We start from the raw sequence: 24,824 nt of genomic DNA, 5'->3' as shown, positions 1-24,824 counted from the left end.
TGTCATTTTCATGTGGGTACTCAAAGGACTCTCTCAACTCTTTCATCCTCTTCCTCTGGTTTCTGCCCTCGCCACTACAGCCAACTCCTACACTGCCCATCTGGTCCCTGTTTGGCTGCTCTGGCACCACATTCACTTGTGCAAGAGCCCTGCTCTTCCAGCTTCAGCCTCCTCTTCCTCTCACCAGAAAGGTGCTGCACCTCTGCTCATGTGCTGCCCTGTCTGCTGGGAGCACTGCCCCATCCTCTGTACAGCAAGAGACGCTCTGCAGTGGGTGGCTTCTGACTTTCCCCTCCTTTAAGGCATGAGAGATTGCTTGGACACTGTCCTGTCAAGCAGTGAGAAGGACTGAACTCACTCCTCTGAACCTTGTGCAGCTACAAGGAGAGCAAGCTGATCTCTGTGCTGATCTGAATGCAAAGGCTGCTCAAGTGTTTGATTATGAACAGAGAGCTGGATCATCCTCCAGCCACCCTGAGCCACGGCATCAGAGAGCACGAGAAGGAAGTCCTGCCACAGGAGACAAAATGCCACATCACCAAAAGCTGCTCTCCACAAATTAAATTTGGCATCCAAGACAGCAGAGCGAGCCAGGCTGTGTGTTTAGGCCCTGCACTCAAACAAAAACACTCAGCAGAGGTCCCGTGCAAGGCAAAAGCTGCTGGAGCCCTGTGGAGAGCCCTGCCCCACAGGGAGGTCCCCTCCCCAGCCCTACCCACTCCATCTCTGCACCTGCAGCTGAACAGCTGAATGATTGTCATCAGCCTTTCAATAGTGGCCTGCTCTGGGCTGTCTTCCCCTGTATTAATAGCTGTATAGTGCTTCACCTTGCTTTGTGCCCACTGGAACCAGTTATGCTCTTTGCCTATAGCAAAGAGAAGTGCAAAGCCCTGTCATGTCCAGAATTGTCTAGAACAGAGTGTCCAGATTTGCCTAGAATAGTTATTTTTCTTTCCAACAGATGCCTCTTACTCAAAAAGAAAACCACCCCCCCCTAGATGCAGGCTTTCCCTCAGAACTAGAATCGTGCAACCATTCTCCAACCCAGCCCACTCCATGATTGTGTGATTCTGCCACTGTTAATGGCTCTTTTGAGTCTTAATTTAGCTGAAGCCTAGCTTGAAGGCAACAGTGAGGAAGGCACCTGCTACACTTTTTGCTTCCTTCTGAAGCATATCAGAGCAGTACAATACACAAAACAATCACAGCCTCTAAGGAGGCTTCGGGAAGAAGGAGCCAGAACTCCACAGCGTTGCCACAGCAACAGTTTGCAATGAATGCGACGGAGCAGCCCGGAGTTGTGTGAAGGCTCCCGGGGCTGCTACCCATCCATACCTTCCCAAAGTGCTCAATGAGGATCTCCACTACTATGTTTTGGAACTTGATGTTCATCATGGCAGCCACGGTGTCCTCCTGGGATCGCATGAGGGTGGGTCCAAATATCACCCCCATGTTAGACGGCGACATCAGGTTCTCTCGGCTGTGCTCACAAACGCTGCAGAGAGGAAGGAAAGAAGGAAGGAAGGGAGAGGGTTTGGTGCTTTCCAAACAGCTCTTACCCCAAGCAGCAAAGGGATAGAGTAAGAAGCAGTCTTCATTCTGTCTCAGCAGGATTTGTTTCCCAAGCCTACCAGGATAAAACATGTCTCTGGCTATGACACACGTGCTTGGCTAAGGGAACTGGTTGGGAGAGCAACATGCCAGCAGCAGTTTCATTTGATCCCTTCCCAGCTCCTCTCTTTAACCCTGAAATCATGTCATCTGCACAACACACACACAAAAGGCAGCATTTCAATCACAAGATCCTATTTATCCAGAGCTGAATTCTGGCTTTATTTTTTCCCTCCTTCTGAAGGAGGAGGACTGGCTGTGGGGGGCCTACTATGGAGGTCTTCAGTAAATCTCCACACAGCACCACTGCTTTCACAGCTTGGAGCTCTGGCTGTCCAACAGCCTTCAAGCTCTGGAGGAATGTGCAAGCCTTGGAGTAGCACTGATGGCTGATTGAAGTCTTAACTGCCTAGGTGGGTGCTGCCTGCTTCCAGGAGTGGAGCAGAGGAGAGATACCCTGAAGCTGACACATAATGAATCCTGGGTATGCCCTGCAAGCTCTGGTGTTAAAGGGGTGTCTGTCAGCACGAAGGGGAGAGGGAACAGACTTCAAGAGAAAACACTTGAAGGAATAAACACAGTGACCACAAGTGCAGTGTTAGCTCTACTGGACTGTGCACCAGACATGCTCAGCTCTGCCACTTAAACAGGAAGGCTTCTAACCCACCCACCCCCGCCATCTGCAGGCAGGATCACCCAGCCAGAGCTCCTTGGTTCACAGAGGGGCCATTGCACCAAGGATGAGCACTTGTTCTTGAGCACTAAGGGCTGACAATTTCACATCAGCCCAGCTTCTGAAACAGGCCAGTTTTGGAAACAACTTCTCTAAAGGTCCAAAGTGAGCCCTGCCATACCAAAGCCATTGCTTCTGCAGCCCTTGGTCCTTCAGCACCTGCACATAGATCACTCCCTGCCTTTTGAGCTTCAGCACGGCCCACCACAAGCCACTCTCCCTGCTGCACCTCTGCTCCTACCTGGGGTGAGGAGGGCAGAGCTTCCACATGGAGCCTTCACATTTGCTGTGACAAGGTGGCAGTGCAGTGCTGGTGCCATTATCAGCTATCAGACCTTTTCAGTGGTGGAAGCACTCCCTCACTGCTGGAAGCAGTGCTGCTCAGTGCCACCAAGCATCCAGCAGAGAGTGACACACTCCAGCCCCTGTGCTGCTCACGACATTGAACCCATAGAGCTGGAGAGCAACCCAAGGCATGCTTCACGTTCAGCCCACGGGCACGGGCCCTACAGTCATTCCCAGACCCCACCCCTGAAGTCCTTTTTAAGTGGAGGGAGAGGTGACAATTGACAGCTCCATGTAATCCCATTTTTGAATTATCTTCTGCTGGGGCTGCTCAGCAAGGGGCCAAAGCTGGTAATTAGAGAAGCATCACTCAGTGCAGCGGGTAGCAGGGATAATCACACCATTTGTGCAGTCTAAATGTAAATCCTGAGGGGGATTGTGGTGGATAGCACTCTGCAAACCTGCCATCAAGCTGATTCCATTATTCCCCTTCCTTTGGCTTGAGAGACAAATGCCTGCTTACTTGACAAGGTGCTGCACGAGGAGCTCTAACATCTCTCTGTTCTTCTCAGGCAGTTTATAGACCAGTGTGTGAATGGCTCCCAGCCTGTAGTCCAGGTTCTCAGACTCTGGAGGAATGTAACACAAAGAAAAGTCTGTGCCCACCACTTTCACAAAGTCAATACCAGGAGAGAAAGATAAAGGCAAAGAAAATCTGTGGGAGCTGCTCCTACTGCAGGCCAGGGCTGGCTGAACCCAGCGACGTGAGGCAGAAGGAAAGCGAGATTGCACAGCGACAGGGCAGTCATTGTGAGAAACAAAATGAAGTGGAAAGAGGGAGAAATGAAGCTTGAAGGGAGCTCAGGGTTGCACACTGCCTCTAGGCATGGCCAGGTACTGCCCTGCACAGCAGCACACCTGGGGAGCACACGGCCGGCCTCGCTGCTGGGTGTCTTATCAGCCCAGAGAGCTGTGGCCCTAAACACCGTGCTAACGAGTCTTGCAGGGGAAAACAAATGGAGTCCCTGATCCAAAGAGGTCACCCTGAGAGGCATAAATAATCAAGAAACAATAAGATACCCGGTGTGAAAAGAATAGGGTGGGATCTTGGTAACTGGGAAGCTCAATGGCCCAAGTTTCTGAGGGAAGGTAGGGAAGGGATGATGGTTTTGCACATACCCAGGCACCACTCAGTGAACCACTTCTGAGAGTAATAAATCTTGGGCTTGGGCACAGTCAGTAGCTGGTGGAAAGTTTTCCTTTCCAGAGACAGAACAAATGTTATTAATTCCCTGCAGACCCACAGTGAGGAGAGGCAGGAGCTCTCCTTCCCTCCCCTTGACTCCAGGGGGCTGTGAAGGATGCTTTCATCCAGAGTGCTTCAGGGTGTGCCACACGTTTCCAAATGCCAGTGCTCTCACGCTGAGGGAGATAACCAACTCCCTCTATCCCTCTGGTCCCCATCTCAGCATGCAGGCTCTCAGCAGGCTCAGAGGATGCAGCCAGTCCAGATTACTGTGGTTTATTTCAAATGGCTGTTACAAGAGGACAGCCAAGGACTGGCTGGTTTAGCACACCCATGTTACTTGGCTGTCTCTGCTAATGCTGGCTGTGGCTCGGATCCAAGAGCTGCAGCAGAAAAATGTCTTTTTGTGTAGTGGTGGACACTTTGTAGCCAACATCCCAGGACAAATCTCACAGCCCCAAAAGGAGCACCTATCTATCTGTGCAGCAACAGCACATCCCATTCCCTCACAGGTTTGAAAATAAAAATAGCAAGAGGAAAGTATTTTTCTGGGGCACTTGTGCTGCTTGCAGGTATGTTGACATCCCCTGGCTCTCCAGACCTTCTGAAAGCATGAAACTCTGTAGGAGGAGAGCACTGCAACAGCAAAAGCAAGAACCAGCACCCTTGCACAATGAAGCACTCAGAAGAGGGGGACACTCCTCTTTCTGCAGGGGGAAGCAGCTGGACACCCAATGTCGGGCTGGCAGGGCTCTGCCAAGCGGTTCTGATGCACACAGATTGGAAGGGCAGGGCAGCAGGAGGACTTACTGGCAGCCTGGACCAACTCTTTGTGGAGCTTGTAGGTCATGACAGGTTCAGACAGGTTCCTGCAATAACCAGAAAGAAAGCTCAGCTCTGGCAGGGCAGCCTGACCTGCTTGGGACTGATGTCAAAGCCCTCCCGCACCACCGCTTCCCAGTGGCATCTCCCTCCAAGCCGGTATTACTTCAACAGCTTTCCCAGTAGGATGCAAGGTTTCTACACCAGGCATGTTCCTCCTTTGCCTAGGCAGGGCAGGGGTGACCTGCAGTGCTACCTGAGATAAAACTTCAGGGAGCTGGTAATTGTCTTGATGTCCCAGTCGCCGCTTTGGAGGTCCACGTCCCCTGGGCACTTCGGATCTGGAGGGAAGAACAACATGGCTTCAAAGAACCAGAAACAACCAAGGTTCATTCTGAGTCTGTTGGATGAAGAGGCTCTCAAGACAAATGGAGCTCCAGCAGCACAGGAAGCAGCTGCTGATGCTCCCAGCTGGGTAAAGCAGAACAGCACCAAGGTCAGTGTTCTGGAAGCGCTGCGGTGCCACAGGGACAGAGGAGAAGCAGAAGGTCACATTTAAGCAGCGGTGGAAAGTTAGTCAGGGCAGCTTCTCCATGCTTTGCTTTTGCCCAGCACAGCCAAGAAACATGGCAGAAATTCCATAGTTCTGCAGGTTCAAGGGAAGCTTTCTGATACACCAAGTAAACTGAGTGTCCAAGCTCCCATCCTCCCTCACAGTGACTCCCTGAAGGCTGTGCTGCAAACATTGCCTCTCACTGCACAGAGGGGAGGGGAGGAGGAGGAGGCTCAGCAGTGTGGAGGTAGACCTTGCTCCTGCCTCCAACCCTCACCCAACCACCACATCATTTCTGTGGTACAGTGAAGCAGAGGACATTGTTGGAGGATGTGTGTGTGTGTGCAGCTGGACTAAAGAAAGGTAGCTCCACGATTTGTTCTAAAAAAGAAACAGGACTAGAAGGGAAAAAATGATTCAAACCCTCTCCCTCCCCACTGCAGTTCTGGATGAAGCCCTTCTGCAGCAGTTCTTTCTGTGTGGTTGCCCTTTTCCTCATGAGTTTGTGCACAGTGGGGTGGCAAGTGGTCAACCAGACCAGTGAATATAAAGAAAATGAGATGCCACTGACTGGTGCAGAGGAGAAAAACACAGAGCTGCTCACAGGGAGGGTGAGAAGAAGCAATAAAAACTTGGTCTAAGCAATTAGTCATCAGGGAAGCATAACTGGGGAGTTGTCTGGGGTGGCAGCTCCATGGGAACTGGGTACAGCTCTGTGACAGCTCAAAGCAATCCCTTTCATAAACAACAAGTAGTAAAAGCAATAGTAAACAAGAGTAAAACACAACAGCCTCTGAATGTTCCACTAGTATCAGATTGTCTGCACAGACAGCTGGAGTGAGCCTGAGGCACACAGGTATCAATGTAAACGTGCCTTCTGCAAGCTCCAGCCCCTCAGGAAGGGGTGGTCAGCATGGCTCAGCCTTTGAGATGGACCCTTTGGACCTAAGGGCCAGCTGGCAGCCTGCCCTGGCCCATGTGTGCCACAGGGCACAGGCGTGGTGGCCTCAGCAGGTCCCAGAATGGGGCAATGTCCTGTGAGGACAGGCTGAGGGAGCTGGGGCTGTTCAGCCTGCAGAAGAGAAGGCTCCAGGGAGACCTAATAGCAGCCTGCCAGTACCTGAAGGAGGCTTACAAGAAGGCAGCAGAGGCACTGTTTGCAAAGGCCTGCAGGGATAGGACAAGGAGCAATGGTTTGAAACGAGAGGAGATTTAGATTGGATGTTAGGAACAAGCTCTGCACCATGAGGGTGGTGGAACACTGCAACAGGTTGCCCAGGGAGGTAGTTGAGGCCCCATCCCTGGAGCTATTCAAGGTGAAGGCTCTCAGCAACCTGCTCTAGTGAAGGCTATCTCTGCTGACTGCAGGGGGGCAGGACTAGATGAGCTTTACAGGTCCCTTCCAACCCAAACCCTTCTATGATTCTCTGTTGCTGCCCCACAGCCTGCTGCAGGGAGCTCACCTGTCTCTCAAAGACTGCCCAGGCACTTACAGCACAGGGTTCAGAGCACAGAGGCCTTGCAGCAGAAATGCCAGCACTGACTGATCAGTGCTTGCAGCAGAAATGCACACAGGAACCTACTGATGCACAAAGCACATACAGTGAGGTGTCCCAATGCTGGGGCTAACCCCAAAGCCAGGCTAACAGCCTCCCTGTGGGGCCACCATCCCAGCAGAGGCCTCCACAATACACCACCAAGGAAAAGGGTTCCCCCTGAGCTGACCTGCAGGGGCTGTTTAAGGAGGTCACCATGCAGGATCCGTGGGACATGGCACTCTCCATGCCCAGCAGCAGCTGGCAAGTTCCCTGGCATCAGCACTGCAGGAGGAGAGGCTGAGGGCTCCTCTCTCCTTGGCCAGCATCCTGCACCCTGGGTTGGTGGCAGGAACGTGTCCCCAGGGTGTGACTTCAGAATGCCCCAGTATTTTTAGCACCTGATGGGAGAAGTCTTGTCCCCACTGCCCCAGGGGTGCTGCCTCCCTTTACCTTGCAGATGCTCACTTAACTTACAGCTCAGGCTGCACCACCACCATGCAAATGCAGTTTGAAGGGAGAGGCCCTAGAGTGGGGTGCAGAAAAAAGCCTGGGAAAGGGGAAGATGTGCCTCGAAGTGGCCCCAGGGACCAATCCCCAAGCTGGCCACTTCTTGCTGTGGAAGTCCAGCCCCCTAGTCCCTCCTAAACAATACAAACCCCAGGATCCAGTGTCACAGAATAATGAATCCTTACCAAAAAAGGCATTCAGCAGCTTCTGCACCTGAATATTGCTGCCAACAGTCCGGTAGACACCCTCCGTGGTAATCCCTAAGCGGGAGAAAGCCAAAGAGTATCAGCCGAGCTCTCCCCTGCTGCTGGAAGTCCACAAGCCCCATCTAGTGGAACTGCACTCCCGGGTGTCAGGGTTCTGGCTCTGCACAAATGCTGCTCCTGTCCCAGTCGAAGGGGCTCTGTTCCACTGCCCCCCTAGGCTTCCACCCCAGCAGAGCCGGGCTGGGCACCTGCTGCCGGGCTTGTGTCCCCGGGCGGGCCAGCACAGCCACGGGGTGGAACGCACGCTTGGGCTGCAAGCCCCAGCTGCCTACACACACCACCTCTGGAAACAGTGCTGCTGAAACCTGGGTGTGCTCAAACAGGGCTACAAAGATGCTGAGGGGACTGGAACAGCTCTCTGATGAGGAAAAGGCTAAGAGACCTGGGGCTTGTTTAGCCTGGGGAAGAGCAGACACTGAGAGAAGATCACAGAATCATAGAATCAATAAGATCTCAATGAGATCTCAATGAGATCAATAAGATCTTCTCAATGCTGCTCAATAGCTAAAGAGTGGGAGGGCAAGAGGACAGGGCCAGACTCTTTTCAGTGGTGCCCAGTGACAGGATAGGGGCAACAGGCACAAACTGGAACCCAGGAGGTTCCATCTGAACAGGAGGAAAAAGTTCTTTCCTGTGAGGCTGCTGGAGCCCCAGAGCAGGCTGCCCAGAGAGGTTGTGGAGTCTCCTTCCCTGGAGACATTCCTAACCCACCTGGACATTGTGATCCTGGGCAACCTGCTGTGGGTGGCCCTGCTTTTAGCTAGGGGGTTTGGACTGGATGATCTCCAGAGGTCCCCTTCCAACACCCTCCCCGCTGGGATTCTGTCACAGAAGGCCAACACATTGAAAGAGGTTCTCTGAACACAGTAGCCAGTGTTAGAAACCAGACCTGCTGTATCTGCCTGGCTGTGTGAGGAGGGGCTCCTTACCCTGCTCCTCCTCACTTCAGTGGGGCTTGGCTGGCCCTGTCCCTCAGACTCTGGAAACAAACCCAACCACCTGTCCCTGTGGCAGCTGGGATCCAGGCATTCTGCAGTGACTGATCTCCATCCCCTGAGCCACACCAGTGCTGCACACTGGCTGGGCATCTCACGAGAGCAGAGGTGAGCTACCCCCGTCCAGCCTGCCTCTGTCCTGCTGCTTTAACAGAATGGGCCAGGATAACCCCAGCCTGCCCTCCCAGGACAGAAAACACTCCCAGACCTGCTCTCCTTCTGCCTAACAATGAATTTTCTCAGAGTCAGATGAGAAACTGATGAATGGAAGCAGAGCAGAGGTGGAAGTTCAACCCTAACCCAACAGGGTGTAACAAGGCTCTGGACACGCAGGGTTTCTGCTGCTCTCACACGGGTTGTTCAGTTAAAAGTCAGAGTCTTGTTCCACTGACTAACACCAGACAACACAACACATTCCAGGCCACAGGAAGCAGTGCCAGGATGGCAGCACCCCCTGATGCCAGGGCAGGCACCTCACCTTTGGTTTCCACCGCGTTGATGCACTTGCGCACGAACTTGAAGCCGACCTCGTTCAGCTCCACTGTTCCAGAGGACAGAAGCAGGGTTAGATCCCAGCACAGCACAAGGGAGAGCCCCAGCCCCAGCCCCTGCTCTGCCCCAGCACACAGCTGGGCTCACATGTGCACCTGCACTGGTGAAAGCAGGGGCACTCTTCACCTCCTGACAAGGAATCATCAGTTCCATTGGTTCTCTCTTTTGCCTTGAATTTGAGTTTCAGCACCGCTGCCTACCCCCTTCTGGCATAGAATCATAGATCAATAAGGTTGGAAAAGACCTCAGAGATCATCAAGTCCAACCTGTCACCCAGCACCTCATGGCTACTAAACCATGGCTCCAAGTGCCATGTCCAGTCCCCTCTTGAACACCTCCAGGGACTGTGACTCCACCACCTCCCTGGGCAGCACATTCCAACTCTCTCTGGGATGAACTTCTTCCTAACATTCAGCCTAAACCTCCCCTGGCGCAGCTTGAGACTGTGTCCTCTTGTTCTGGTGCTGGTTGCCTGGGAGAAGAGACCAACCCCCACCTGGCCACAACCTCCCCTCAGGTAGTTGTAGACAGCAAGAAGGTCTCCCTGAGCCTCCTCTTCTCCAGGCTAAGCAACCCCAGCTCCCTCAGCCTCTCCTCACAGGGCTGTGCTCAAGGCCTCTCCCCAGCCTTGTTGCCCTTCTCTGGACACATTCAAGAGTCTCAATGTCCTTCTTAAACTGAGGGGCCCAGAACTGGACACAGGACTCAAGGTGTGGCCTAACCAGTGCTGAGCACAGGGCACAATGACCTCCCTGCTCCTGCTGGTCACACTACTCCTGATGCAGGCCAGGATGCCCTTGGCCTTCTTGGCCACCTGGGCACACTGCTGGCTCATGTTCAGCCTGCTATCAACCAGTCCCCCCAGGCCCCTTTCTGCCTGGCTGCTCTCCAGCCACTCCAACCCCAGCCTGTAGTGCTGCATCACGAAAGCATAAATCAGAGCCCCGCCACACATGAATTTGTGCCTGATAAGGAGCTGGTTATTCATTTCCAGAGCACTGCAGGGTTGGCAGTCAAAGCTCTGGTGCATCACAGGTTGGTGTGATCTCTGCTTATCCACTTGATTGGCTTAAGAAGCCGAAACAATGGAGCTGGATACGCTGGGTAAAGCGGAACACACGTTTTGTTCCAGCCAATTACCCACAGACTCTCTGTGCCTGTCTGGGAGGCATCCCACAATGGTTTTGCTTGGAAGAGACATTGAAGATCACAAGTCCAACCATGAAGCAGGTAAGAAAGCCAGGAATAAACTCTGCACCACGAGGGTGGTGGAACACTGCAGCAGGTTGCCCAGGGAGGGAGTTGAGGACCCATCGCTGGGTTATTCAAGGTCAGGCTCGACAAGGCTCTGAGCAACCTGCTCCAGTGGGGGATGTCCCTGCTGACTGCAGGGGGTTGGACTAGAGGGGCTTTGGAGGTCTCTTCCTACTCAAACTATTCTATGATTCTGTATCTATACACATAGAATAGAATAGAATAGAATAGAATAGAATAGAATAGAATAGAATAGAATAGAATAGAATAGAATAGAATAGAATTAACCAGGTTGGAAAAGACCTTTGAGATCATCAAGTCCAACCTGTCACCCAACACCATCTAATCAACTAAACCATGGCACCAAGCACCACATCCAGTCTCTCCTAAACCCCTCCAGGGATGGTGACTCCATCACCTCCCTGGGCAGCACATCCCAATGGCCAATCTCTCTTTTTGGGAAGAACTTCTTCCTCACCTCCAGCCTAAACCTCCCCTGGTGCAGCTTGAGACTGTGTCCTCTTGTTCTGGTGCTGGTTGCCTGGGAGAAGAGACCAACCCTGCCCCTGGCTACAACCTCCCTTCAGGGAGTTGTAGAGAGCAAGAAGGTCTCCCCTGAGCCTCCTCTTCTGCAGGCTAAGCAACCCCAGCTCCCTCAGCCTCTCCTCACAGGGCTGTGCTCCAGACCCCTCCCCAGCTTTGTTGCCCTTCTCTGGACACCTTCCAGCCACTCAACATCTAACCTCAGGCCAGCTCTAGCAGCTCAGAGAACAGCAAGAGAAACAACTCACTTTCTTCCTGTTTGGTGATGGGGCTCTGGTAGATCTGCAGAGGGGGAGGGAATGGAGGAGGAGGAAGAAACAAAACCACAACACAACAGGATTCAGTTATTTCTCTCCAAAGAACATGCAGCACCCCATCCCTCACCCAAAGCCAGCATCCCTTTTGATGATGAAGCAAGACACCATTATCTACACCAGGAATGAGCTTTTGGTGCCTTTCACTGGAGCATCTGTGTCTGGGAATGGAATTCTGTCCAGTAAAGCCAGCCTGGCACATGGGGATTGGGGGGGGGGGGTTTGTCTGCCTGCTTGCTTTTACAAATTCAAATAGCAAGCCATTCCTTCACCCCATACCAACAAAAATCTGATAGCTGGTCACTAATAACAAACAGTGAGTGCCATTCTTGGGAGAAAAATCTAAAGTCCTTTAGCCATAGTGACAACAACCAAACCAAATGAGCCCCAGGCATCCCCCAGGTGACTGCCTGCCCTGCCTGAGCACACTGACCCTCCTCTATGCTTCCCCATGGCCTTTCCTCTTTAAATGAGGACAAAAGTGCTGTGGAGGGTGTCTGCACTCCATCTCCCCACTCCCACATCCCACCCTCCCAGCCCTGTGCTACCTCACTGCCAAGCATCCTCCCTCCCAGAGCTCCCTTAGGGAAAGGCAACTCTCCAAAGGGCAGCTCCCAGCAATGGGCTGTCCTGCACTGCACAGCTCCAAAGGCAAGGGCAGCTCCCAGCAATGGGCTGTCCTGCACTGCACAGCTCCAAAGGGCAGCTCCCAGCAATGGGCTGTCCTGCACTGCACAGCCCCAAAGGCAAGGGCAGCTCCCAGCAATGGGCTGTCCTGCACTGCACAGCCCCAAAGGCAAGGGCAGCTCCCAGCAATGGGCTGTCCTGCACTGCACAGCCCCAAAGGGCAGCTCCCAGCAATGGGCTGTCCTGCACTGCACAGCTCCAAAGGGCAGCTCCCAGCAATGGGCTGTCCTGCACTGCACAGCTCCAAAGGCAAGGGAGGCTCCCAGCAATGGGCTGTCCTGCACTGCACAGCTCCAAAGGCAAGGGAGGCTCCCAGCAATGGGCTGTCCTGCACTGCACAGCCCCAAAGGCAAGGGCAGCTCCCAGCAATGGGCTGTCCTGCACTGCACAGCTCCAAAGGGCAGCTCCCAGCAATGGGCTGTCCTGCACTGCACAGCTCCAAAGGCAAGGGAGGCTCCCAGCAATGGGCTGTCCTGCACTGCACAGCCCCAAAGGCAAGGGCAGCTCCCAGCAATGGGCTGTCCTGCACTGCACAGCTCCAAAGGGCAGCTCCCAGCAATGGGCTGTCCTGCACTGCACAGCTCCAAAGGCAAGGGCAGCTCCCAGCAATGGGCTGTCCTGCACTGCACAGCTCCAAAGGCAAGGGAGGCTCCCAGCAATGGGCTGTCCTGCACTGCACAGCCCCAAAGGCAAGGGCAGCTCCCAGCAATGGGCTGTCCTGCACTGTACATCACATTGCCCATTTAGAGGACACTCAATGAAGCACAGGAGTCTGTGCTTTGCTTGGATTGAGGAAAGAACCACCAGCAGGTCCAGACAGGTGGATGAATGCTGGTGTAGGGTAGCTGCTCCCATGGGGCAGACTTTCCAAATGCTCAGAGCAAGGACAGATGGAACAAAAAAAAATCCTCTCCAGCAGGTTGCAGAGTGAGTTGTGAGCAACAGGAACATGGAGTGTTCCAGAGCCAGAAAGGCCACAGTCCCTGGGCTGTCTGGCACAAGTGGGGAACGACCACAGCTGAAAAGGGGGGGAAACCGAATCCCCATGGCAAGCTGTGCCACGAGCAGGACAGCACCGTGCTCCAGCTGGGATGTGCAGCAGCAGAAGCCAGAACTGCCGGCAGCTGTGTCCCTGCTCCTCCCCAGGACCCGCCAGCAGAGGCCACTGCTCGGCAGGCTATTCACAGCGCACAGCGGCTCCTTCCGCGCTTACCGGCTCCTTCCCGTCCATGGCTTCCATCCACAGCCTTCGGTTGGCTTCTGAGAGGGCTTGCAGCGTGATGGTCCCAGACCTGCACAGCGTTCAGCCACGGACAGGCAGGAAAACGAAGGCAAATTGGCTTTCAGCAAACAGCAAGGAGTGATTCCAGCAGGGTGAGCAGGGCTGAAGGGGAAGAGCCTCACCTTTCGTTTGTCTCAATGTCAAAACAGAACCTTTTGTCTATGGAGTCAGTCTTCCTCCTTACACAGGATTTCAGTGTCAGGTCTAAGGTGCCCTAGGAGAGGAAAATCAGCATTGAGACTAGAGGAATGTAACAAAGGAGAAGATTTCAGGCTCCTCAGTGCCCTTTGGCTGCAGCCCAGCACTGCCCACGGAGCACCAGCTCTCTACCCATGGCACTGGTACCAGGAGCACAGATGGTCCTTCCTACCTTCAACAAAGACAGGGATCAAAGGCTTTGTGTGTCAGACTTCCTCTCCTCAGCCACAAAATGTTCTAGACTTCACATCACTACCCCCACACACGAATGCTGCATATCTCAGTGACAAGCACCATGCCCCCACAGAGCAGGAACACTGCTATCAACAAACCTCACCAGGCAGCTGCTCAGTCCTGGAGGCCAGGACCATGCTTGTCTGGAATCTGACATAGCTGAGCCCTAATTTTGATCAGAGCTACCAGTCAGTAGCTGATCAGTGCTAGCCATTGCACTCAGGGTCATGAGGAGAGGCTGAGGGAGCTGGGGTTGCTTAGCCTGGAGAAGAGGAGGCTCAGGGGAGACCTTCTTGATCTCTACAACTCCCTGAAGAGAGGTTGTAGCCAGGGGCAGGGTTGGTCTCTTCTCCCAGGCAACCAGCACCAGAACAAGAGGACACAGTCTCAAGCTGTGCCAGGGGAGGATTAGGCTGGAAGTGAGGAAGAAGTTCTTCCCAGAAAGAGAGATTGGCCTTTGGAATGTGCTGCCCAGGGAGGTGGTGGAGTCACCATCCCTGGAGGTGTTTAGGAAGAGACTGGATGGGGTGCTTGGTGCCATGGTTTAACTGATTAGATGGTGTTGGGTGATAGGTTGGACTTGATGATCTCAAAGGTCTTTTCCAACCTGGTTAATTCTATTCTATTCTATTCTATTCTATTCTATTCTATTCTATTCTATTCTATTCTATTCTATTCTATTCTATTCTATTCAAACAGCTCCAACACAAAGTATCTCTGACAAAAATGAGAGCTAACTAACTCAAACTGGAGCAGAGGCACCCTGGTGGAAGGCTGGCACTGTGGGGCTGAGCTCTGGCCCTTTGCATTTGTGGCCCTTAATAAAGGGGCATTGACTGACCCTGCAGCAAAGCCAATTGGGAGCATGATTGTAAGATCCCCAGGACTTTGCACCAACATTTAAGAGACACCCAGGAGACCTCACAACCAACCACACCCTAGGGCTGCCTCTGCAAACCTGGAACGTGTTCATCACCCTGGCTGTCCCCACATTGTGCCTGTGAGACCTCTGGCAGAGGTGGCTGGGGCAGCCCTAGGAGAGCAAGGACAGCCTCCTGCAAGGTTACAGCCAGCCTACACACCGTGATGATAATCTCCTGGCTGTGCTCTCTGTGTGTGCTGGCTGGTTGGGGCTTTTAAGAGCACAGCCTGTAATTGTAGCATTTGAGACTGCCTGTCCAACCCTAACCTGAAGATGCAGCTCACCAGACAGCAAGGCTTTGGGATGGAGACTAATTTACATCATTACAAGCCCTTACCCTCCATTAATCGCCCTTAGGATACATGTTTACAGCAGAAACGACAACAGATCTCTTCAGTCCTTGTTTTGGACATTTCTTTGCCAAGGTCTCTGCCAAGGGCTTCCAAAAAAGACATTTGATTTGATTGCTGCAGCCTGCAGAGTGCTGCCAAAGAGCAGGCTGTGAGCTCACGAACTGGAGAACAGCACGCCTCACTGGGAGGTCCCTGGGGGCTCTTGCTCCATGGCAGAGCAGGGTGGGTGGACTCAGCTGGCCACACTTGCATTGTATCATCCTGCATCCTACCCCTCCTCTGTCACACTGAGGAACTGCAGGGAACTCCCTGACGCTGGCAAAACCCAGAGCAGCTGCCCACAGGGCTGCCTTTCTGCAGTTTAAACCTGCCCCAGCTCCTCCTCTCCCAACGCTGCTCCCCCCTACACCTAACCACTTCTGAAGAGCATAAACCAGAGCCACAAACCAGTGACTGTGTGAACATGCAAAGGCAGAGAAACACTGCATCTGGAAGCACTCCACTGACTTGAGTAATTCAAGCACTTGCAATGGCTGCCAGAGGCCTCTGTGCAAAGAGGCTGCAGGTTCCCTGCCCTGCTTTCAGGGGCAAATACAAACTGAGCTCATCTGGAAAGGCCTAGACCAAACACTAGACCAAACCTGCAAGTCACCTCTGCCCCACTAATGCTCAATGTTACATGAACCTGTGCCTCTGCTGCCAAACCCTGCAGGCTTTGGGCCATTTGGGAGAGAGAGATGAAACTTCACAGAGCTGCTTCTCTTCACAGAGCTGCTCAGGACAAGGTGCAGTGGGTACAGGCTACACAGGAGGTTCCACCTCAGCACGAGGAGAAACTTTACTGTGAGGGTGCTGGAGCACTGGAGCAGGCTGCCCAGACAGGTTGTGGAGTCTGCTTCTCTGGAGACTTTCCAAACCTGCCTGGATGTGTTCCTGTGTGACCTGCCCTGGGTGATCCTGCTTTGGCATCCCTAACATCCTGTGATTCCTTCAGGTTGCTCCAAGTCCCTGGCCTGTGCAGCCAGGAAGCCCACCCTTCTGCTCTGTGGCCAGGAGCCTTTCCACAGCTGGCATGCCCTGAGGACCAGCTCTGCCAGGCAACTGCTCCTGACAGCAAGGGTGGCCTCTGCTGCCCTGGACATAGCCCCTGCACATCTGTTTGCTTCTGGAAAGAGATGATGTGAGTGGACTGAAGGTGAGCCCTGATGTGTGGGTCAGCGTTTGCAGCCATCTCAGGAAACCAACTCACTTGCTTAGCTCCAGGCTTCTGGTCCATGGGTGTCATCCGTAAGGTTTTTGCCTCTTTTTCATACTGGCAGTAGTATTTCACCCAGGAGATGCCCAATGCCCCTGCAGAAACACACAGGGAGCTGGAGTCAGAGACAACATCTCAGCTGGATGCAGTCAGCGAGGCACGCCGGGCGTTCCCCATGGGTCCAGGCTCCGCCGGGGAGGGACTCGTTGCTCTCACCAGCATCTCCACTGACAAGAGCTAAGAAGAGAAAGAGGAGAAGGAAGAGGAGAAGGAGGAGAAGGAGGAAGAAGGAGAAAGAGAAGCAGGAGAAGGAGGAGGAGCACTGGGCAGCAGCCACCTCCAACACCCTCCCAAAACCCTGCTGGTGAAAGGGCGTTTGTGGGACTCTGGTCCTGAGCCAGGCTGGTTTGGCCAAGCCCAGCCAAGACCTACAGTGCCAGCCTCCTACGTGGCCTGAATGCTTGTTTCACACAGACACCACTATTTCTTCCTGTTGATGAACAAAACCCCTGGTAGTAAAGACAAGAGCACCTTTAAGCCACTCTGAAGTTCCTCCTTGCATCACAGCAGATTTATCCACACTCTTCTCTACTGCCTTACCTAAAGCCCTTTTACATGAAACACTTAACTGATATTTTTTCCCCTGCCTGTAATTCCTTTCCAAGTTGCAGTTGTTGGGAGGAACAACTCCCTTCACACTCAGTTTGTAGGGGAAAGAAAGAGAGGCAGCAAACAGCCACTGGCGTGCAGGGATAGGCAGCATTTGTTTGTGGTCTCAGGTTGCTGCCTCTGTGTTTTGAAAGCAGGATGAACATCCACACAAATGCATGCAGAAATACAGCTGCCTCTATCATCCAAACCCTAACTGCTCAGAGAGGAAGCTGTTTGCAGATCCAGGAGCCACAGCTCTGCAGCCAGGCTGGTGTCCCCTGAGTGCTCCCTGCTTGCATGGCCATGGGAAGGTGCAGCTTTTACACTGTAACAGACTGGATTTGGTTTGGTTTGCTTCTGCAAAGACTCGCAACGAACTCTGCCCTCAGAAGCTTCACTCTCAGTGCTGGGGAACACTTTAACTGTGCTCAGATGCCCTCAGAGACACTGTGAGAGGGAAGCTGGGCAGGCCACCAGATTTGTCCTGATAAAACACAGCCAAGGAGCAACCTGCCAGAGCTCTGGTCTCTCCAGCGCTACAGCAGAGCAATAAATCTCATCTAATTTGAGCACAGGGCAATTAGCTCCTTGCTCACACAGCTCATGTCACCCAGAGACAGCTCAGTGCCAGTGCTGAGAGAGCTGGCAGCTCAAGCTGTCAGTGATCCCTGGGCACTGGCAGGGAGTGACAACCTGAGCAGCACAGCCCAAGGTGCTGCCACAACTAAAGCTGGCCTGGGCACAGGGGCTGAGCAGGGCTATGAGCAGGGCTACGAGCAGGGCTATAAGCAGGGCTATGAGCAGGGCAGCCTGGGCTCACACATTCTTTACAGGCTGCCCAGAGAGGTTGTGGAATCTCCCTCTCTGGAGACTTTCAAAGCCTTCCTGGATAAGTTCCTGGGTGACCTACTCTAGGTGATCCTGCTCTGGCAGGGATTTGGGCTCGATGATCTTTCGAGGTCCCTTCCGACCCCTAACACTGTGTGACTCTCTGATTCTTTAACAGATGGAAGAGCAGATAAAATCCATTACATTTCTCCTGAGTGTAGAGATAGCCCTCGATGGTTGGCTGCCCAGGCAGCTTGCAGGTCAGAGGAGCTTCTTTCATCCTCTTCTTCAGGTCTTCCAGCTCCTCCCGCGTGCTGGAAAAGTGATTCCTTGTCTGTGAAAGAGAAAACACGAAGCAGCACATTTGAACACGAGCCAAGAGCAAGCTTCAGGTGTCCCTGGTCAAGTTTTGGGTGCTCTGGCAGAAAATTAATTGGTCCCCAGTGTGGAAAATGCAGAAGCCACTCCACAAAGTCACATGAGAACTCCAGCTGCAAGAACACCAGGCTGGTGAAGATGATGAAGAGACGAGGTCTGACACAGCATGCAGGGAATGGTGCTGAGGAGTCACGGCTGGGAGGGAGGGGGCACTTACAGAATAGAATAGAATAGAATAGAATAGAATAGAATAGAATAGAATAGAATAGAATAGAATAGAATAGAATAGGAATAGGAATAGATATAGGAATAGATATAGGAATAGAATTAACCAGGTTGGAAGAGACCTTTGAGATCATCGAGTCCAACCTATCACCCAACACCATCTAATCAGCTAAACCATGGCACCAGGCACCCCATCCAGGCTCTTCCTAAACCCCTCCAGTGATGGTGACTCCACCACCTGGGCAGCACATTCCAATGGCCAATCTCTCTTTCTGGGAAGAACTTCTTCCTAACATCCAACCTGAACCTCCCCTGGTGCAGCTTGAGACTGTGTCCTCTTGTTCTGTTTGACAGGACTGAGGGCCAGCCATGAAAGAGTGAGGATAAAAGAAACAGGACATGGGAATTTCACCCCCTGAGTACACTCAGCCAGCAGAGGAGCCTACCAAAGCACATGGTAAGCATTAAGATCAAGACTGGAAGACTTCTCATGGTCTTTAAGGTCCCTTCCAACTCAAGCCATTCTGTGATTCAGAGGATGAGTACAACTGCAACCTGATGGCACTGGAAGAAATTCTCAGGCTTGTTTATGCACCAGGTTAAGTGACACAACTGCTGTAGCCCCTTCCAGACAGAATCTGCTTTGAAAACCACTCTAACAGCACCTGCAGACTCCCTTGTGCAGGAGAGGAGGAAAAATATGTGTGAACTGAGAAGGAAACAGCTTTATCTGCACCTCCCACAGTGCAAACATGGACAGTCTGCTTTGCATGGAAAAGCTTTGCCACATTTAACTGTAAGTCACATGAAAAACCAGAAAGAAATCCTTCAGCTGGGCAGGAACTCACATTCTGCAGGCTGAGCTGAAGCTGCTGTTTGTAAGGGAGGAAATCCTGTGTGAGCTCAACTGTCAGGTTGTTGTAAGTGAAGAGGCTGTGGAGAAAAGCCAGCACCTGCAAAGGAGAGGAAGGGCATGGATTCAGCTTCTCTTCTGTGTTGCTAGTCAGGGGGAAAGATAGACAGGAAAGCTTCAGAAATTACATAGGCAAATGTTTAGGGTTTGGGTTTTTTTCTTACAGTTTTGGAGTGGTGCAAGTCTCAGTGCTACTTAGCCACCACAATGTCCCTAAAGCCCAGGTCTACCACCCACACACCTGTCTTAGGGAAGCACACCCACAATGAAAGCCCCTCCTGGGAGCACAAGAGCAGATCTGCAGATTCCAGGGGACCTACCCAGGCCTACACTCAACCACATCTGGGCAGAGCCAGCCAGCCACCCAGGGCAGGATCCCCATATACAGCCATGAGCTGGGACCACTGCAGCCCATGCTGTGACAGGGCAGCAGATGAGATGTCACCTCTCTGCCTCTGAAGACAGCTGCCACCAAACACAAAGTGGCTGAGATCATTCATAATGAGAGCTCCAGCTACCCACAGCATCATAGAATCACAGAATTGTCAGGGTTGGAAGGCACCTCAAGGATCAGCCAGTTCCAACCCCCCTGCCATGGGCAAGGACACCTCACACTACAGCAGGTTGCTCACAGCCACCTCCAGCCTGGCTGCAAACACCTCCAGGCAGGAGGCTTCCACCACCTCCCTGGGCAACCTGTGCCAGGCTCTCACCACCCTCATGGGGAAGAACTTCTTCCTAACATCCAATCTGAATCTACCCATTTCTAGTTTTGTTCCATTCCCCCCAGTCCTATCACTCCCTGACACCCTCAAAAGTCCCTCCCCAGCTTTCTTGTGGCCCTCTTCAGATACTGGAAGGCCACAATTAGGTTTCCTTGGAGCCTTCTCTTTTTCAGACTGAACAGCCCCAACTCCCTCAGTCTGTCCTCACAGGAGAGGGGCTCCAGCCCTCTGCTCATCCTTGTGGCCCTCCTCCATCCAGCCTGCTGCTCAGGATCCACTTACAGACAGGAGAAACAAGCCTGTGGTTTCACATTGCTCCAGCAAACACCACTAATGCTGTTAAACTGCAGCAATCCAAGTGTGCAAGGTTAACTCCTGCTCCATCAGAAGACTGCCCAGGACCAGACACAGCCTGGTAAATGATTCCTTCCTGCCTCAGCATCTGAGCATCCAACAGCAAGGCCTGAAAGGAAAGGAAGCTCCTACCGGTTCCACAATACTGAACTTCTTGCTCTCTTGTACTTCCTGGATCTGGTACACATACTCAAGGGAGGACTCAAAGAAATTGTGTCTCTCTTTGTCAACCTGAAGGTCAGCCTGGAAGAAAGAGGGAAGAGGTGAAAACAAGAAACCCCATCACCTCTAGCTCGACAGTATCTGCCGAGCATTTGTCTGCCAGCACACAACAGCCCTGTCCTCACGTCAGGAGGAGCCTGTCAAAGGTGTCCAGCCCAGGTCTGGCACATCTACCCAGGTCTGCACAGAACCAGAGGACTGGAACTTTGGCCATTCTTCCCAGGTCTGCCCTGCTCTGGCTCCCTTTCCTTTATGGACCCAGAACCTCACCCCCCTCTGCAAGGACAAAGCTTTCCCGTAGGGTGTTTGCTACTTCAGCACAAGCTCCTTCTCCAGCTGCAGCCCTGCACGGGTGAGGGCAGGGCCATTACCATGATCCTCTTGCCTGACTCCAGCTGTGACCCCAAACCAGCAATTCCAGAGCTGCAGCAGCAGGCAGGACAACATGGCATGCCACACTACCACAGCTGGCACAGGGTTTGCCTTGCAAAGATGTTTGTAGGTTGATCTGAGAACTGGTTTGGCAGCTCTGCTTTACCCAGCTCCTCTGATGTGGGCTGCAGCAGCTGGTGCTCTCCCTTCTTGTTGCACAGTGTTTGGCAGCAGCAGCAGCACCTGCCAGGGGGATCCCTTCCTCTGCCTGTCTGCCTGTGGCTCACCACCACCCATGGGCCTGCTGCACAACTACCTCTGCAAGAGGAAACCAGCCTGGCCAAAAGAACAACAATAACCAAGGCAGATAAAAGGGTGGCCAAGCTGGCTGGGCCAGTACAGCTGCTCACTGCCCACTGCTGTGTAAGGGTGAGAAGTAGTGATGATGATGATGACTATGGTGAACTACCACCTCAATATCCTGGTCCCCTCCATGTGAATAGGCTTTAGAGAGATTTCATTACTGAAAGGGATCATTCCCCCTCCCATTTTCAAGATCTAGGAGCAGCTGCTGGGGTTGCCTCTGGACCCAAGGCTGAAGAGAACTCCATACACACCTCCTGCAGCTGGGATTCCTTCTTCTTGGAAGACAAATGCAAATGGCGATCCAGCATGGAATAAAACTTCTCCCCATCCTTCTCAAACTTCTTCTTTCTTTCCTGTAGATACAAGAGTTGGAACAGGACCACTTAGTGGCATTCTCCAGACAAGAATCTGCAGCCAGGCCAAGCTCTTTTGTGCAATTCAGTTTTGGCATGGAGGAATTCTGCCTGACCCACCAGAACAGGAGGTCCCCTTCCATTTGCTCTGTGTCCACAGCCTGTTGCCTCTGCAGGATTTAGTTACACCTCTTGGAGGCAGCCCCCTGCAGATGGTCTGATGCTTGCTGAGCTACTGTCCACCTCTAACATGCCCACCACAGGCACATAAATATGACTGTGGGCTCATCTGTTGAGTCAAACCCAGAACTGTCTGCACTGACAAACCCGAAGGGGTCTAGAGCAAGGGCAAAAAAAGAGAGACTGAAGAATGAAACCCTGAGAGAAGGCAGGGAGGAGCTGAGCTGAGGACCAGGCTGTGTGCTTGAGCCTCACAGCAACTGTGACCCCACAGAGGACTGTGGCAGTTCAAGAAACAACCAAGAGCAGCAGCTGGGTTGACAAATACCCACATGAGATTAGGTAAAGGAGCCATCAGTGATGGCTCAGAAGCAGTTAAATGGCTACAAGAAGGAAACTGCAGCCTGGCAGCAGCCTCAAGGTCAGCTTTAAGCAGCTGTTTGGTGTCTACATACTGCAGGCTGTGTATTAGATGCTCAAATCCTCTGCCTAGCTTTTGGAAGCTCAAGAAGGTGGAAAAGAGTCCAAGGGAACCCCAGCCTCCTGTGGAATTCCTGCTACCTTTTAACAATTACCTGCTCAAAGCCCTGAAATGGATGGATAAGCAAACAAAGAGTGATGGCACCATGAGACAGAGGAGATGGGCTCTGCCAGGCTGGTGGATGCTAGTTGTCCTCCTCACAAGTTCAGCAGTGAGCACAAAGCCTGAAGCTGTGCTTCCTAAAGGAAGCTCTTTCTCTTTCTGTAGCCGCTTCTCCTGCCATGAAGTTTTGCTTCCCCATTCCTCCTGCACAGACTCTCTGGTCTGTCCCACAGGATGTCCCCACAGCAGGATGCCTGGGGGCTCACAAACCCAGCAATGTGCCTCTGCAGGGTCAGCCCCTGCCTAACTCTCTGCTCTCTTCTCTGCCCCTTGCTGCCATAGTGCCTATGGAAGAGGAAAGGTAATTTTGTGGTGGGCACTCATAGGCAGATGCTTATAGGCTGTTTTCTGGGGCACATGAAGCTTGCCCAGCTCCCCACATTACCCATGGAGGGTAGCATCTGTCAGAAGGGCAAAGGCACTCACACACCTGCAATCACCACCTTGGCTTTGGCTGGAGGAGCAGCAGGCCATCAGCACCCAGGCTCATGCTGGAAGGCACCAGTTCCTCAGAGGCACCCCAGCCAAAAGGCAGAGAGGAGGCACTGCCAGCTGTCTTCCTGCAAGAAGGCTTTCTCACCCCACAAGAGTCTAATCCTTGCATGTGGCCATTGTGAAAGCACAAGGGCTATGGAACAAAGCAGAGGATATCCCTGCTCAGACTGAACTGTCTGGAGCAGGGCAGGCCTAGACCAGCAAATCCTTTTTACCCCATTAATTAGACCTGCTGCCCTGCCCAGAGCCTGTAATTAAACCCCTGAGGGGAAGAGCCTCTTCTGCAACACCAGGGATACTGCAGCTTGGCCTTAGCAAACCCATGCCTCTCCATGAAGAGATCCATATCAAATCCAGAGGAGCAGAGAGTCCTCCATGAGTGCAATCTCACTGCAGCAGAACTGCAGCTGTGGAGCTGGTGCCAGGAAGGTCTGTCCAAACAAACCACCACCCTGGTGACTAACACCCTCAGAGGCCAGCCCAAACCTCGAGAAGCAGAAGCCTTTGTGAGGGGCTCTGAGGCTGCACTTGTGGGCTGGCTGTGACATGTCCATGGCCCAGCTGCCGTGTCCAGCACCGCCAGGAGCCTGGGCTTGCTCTTGTTTCTGTGCAGAGGAGCCGCCAAACCCCAAGGCCAAAGAAATGCAGTGAAACAGTGAAAGAGCTGCACCAAGGGCACAGGTGGCCAACACAGCTCTGTGGGGCTGCAGCCCACACCTCTCCTCCTGCCAACTTCTTGTGTCCTGGAGAGGATGGCTACACCAGAGGCAGGTCCTGAAATCTCCCACTGATGGCAAGCCAGCTCCAAACCTGACCAACGAGACCTCAGCTCCCCCTGCAGAGGTGGCACATGGAGGTGACCCCTCAGCCCTGCTCCCTGGGGGACCCACAGATGAGCTTGAGGCATGCCTCCAGGTGCCCTGTCCTGCCTCTCCATGCCAGAGTAGCAAACATGGGGTGACTCAGCTGTCCCCACCCTGCTGGAGTGGCCAAAGGACCACGAGCCCCCGGCTGCAGGGGAGACCACGAGCCGGGACCCGTGCAGCAGCTCTGCCTCCAGCTCACCACAGGAAGGCACAGCCCATCCTGCAGCAAAGGCTGAGAGAGGAAAGGACTGGTGAGAAGAAAGGAAAAGCCTTCTAGGGAGCAACAGAAGAGCTTTGTCCATAGCAGGAGCTCAGCGGGCAGCCAGCAGCTCCTTCAGGGAATGCTTTCTCCTCCATCAGCCCTTGCAGGTGGGCAGGGGGACACAGCTGTGCCAAGGGTGTGGAGTTTCAAGCATTCCCTAGGGATTGAGGGCATCAGGACCAGGAGCCTGGATGGACACCAGTGTGTGGAGCACAGCTTGCTCGTGCAGAGAGCTGCTGCTGCAGTGTGGAAAGGAGCGCAGCACAGAGCAGCATCTCTGGCTGCTAAAAGGGGGGCTGCCAATCACTTCCCACTCTGGCTAATTAACACATAACTGAAAAGCAGAAGGATGAACTACAGATCCTGCCTGCTTGTCCAGCCAAGGCTTCTAACAGCCTGCTGGCTGCTGAGCAGAGCAAGCCAAGACAAAAAAAGACACCACCAAGAACCCACCCAGGCTGAAGCACGAACTGAAGCACGAACACAAATCAGTTCCTCATGAATATCCCACACAGGACAGCACTGTCTCCCCATCAGGATCTGCCAAGTCCAAGAAGACACTCAACTTTCTTTGCTCACCCAGAGGAAAGGAGCTGATTGCACCTGAGTGCAGGCAGAGTTGTGCAGCAGGGAGAGCACCCAGGGGCTCTCCAAAAGCTTCAGCAGATGCTGTGTTAACCAGAAACGAGCAGGAGTCCTTGGAGCACTGAGCTGCCTGTCCAGCAGCTGATCCACCAGCAGCTTCAGCCAGCTCTGTGTGGGACAGGGGCAAATCTGGGGCCCCTCAGCAGCCACTGAGTTCCAGCTTGAGCAAGAGATGGGGCAGCTGAGGACTGCAAGG

The 24,824-nt window shown here is 53.1% G+C and overlaps 1 protein-coding gene across 1 annotated transcript in view; it reads right to left on the bottom strand.

Moving 5' to 3' along the window:
• OPHN1 (oligophrenin 1) overlaps positions 1-24,824 on the bottom strand; it is a 76,946-nt gene that overhangs the window by 12,677 nt on the left and 39,445 nt on the right. The window contains exons 5-18 of the mRNA XM_054169449.1: positions 21,436-21,537; positions 20,357-20,467; positions 19,081-19,185; positions 17,834-17,963; positions 16,145-16,245; positions 13,311-13,402; positions 13,120-13,198; positions 11,154-11,187; positions 9,035-9,097; positions 7,481-7,555; positions 4,954-5,038; positions 4,686-4,744; positions 3,153-3,258; positions 1,336-1,495 (exon numbers count right to left, since the gene is read on the bottom strand). Coding sequence (XP_054025424.1) covers positions 1,336-1,495; positions 3,153-3,258; positions 4,686-4,744; positions 4,954-5,038; positions 7,481-7,555; positions 9,035-9,097; positions 11,154-11,187; positions 13,120-13,198; positions 13,311-13,402; positions 16,145-16,245; positions 17,834-17,963; positions 19,081-19,185; positions 20,357-20,467; positions 21,436-21,537 — 1,302 coding nt within the window. The remainder of the gene's footprint in view (positions 1-1,335; positions 1,496-3,152; positions 3,259-4,685; positions 4,745-4,953; positions 5,039-7,480; positions 7,556-9,034; positions 9,098-11,153; positions 11,188-13,119; positions 13,199-13,310; positions 13,403-16,144; positions 16,246-17,833; positions 17,964-19,080; positions 19,186-20,356; positions 20,468-21,435; positions 21,538-24,824) is intronic.

Source organism: Dryobates pubescens, chromosome 18 (genome assembly GCF_014839835.1).
Source record: "Dryobates pubescens isolate bDryPub1 chromosome 18, bDryPub1.pri, whole genome shotgun sequence".
NCBI classification, from domain to species: domain Eukaryota; kingdom Metazoa; phylum Chordata; class Aves; order Piciformes; family Picidae; genus Dryobates; species Dryobates pubescens.
Note: the sequence above shows the minus strand (reverse complement) of the source record. Positions and strands in the feature narration are given on the sequence as shown.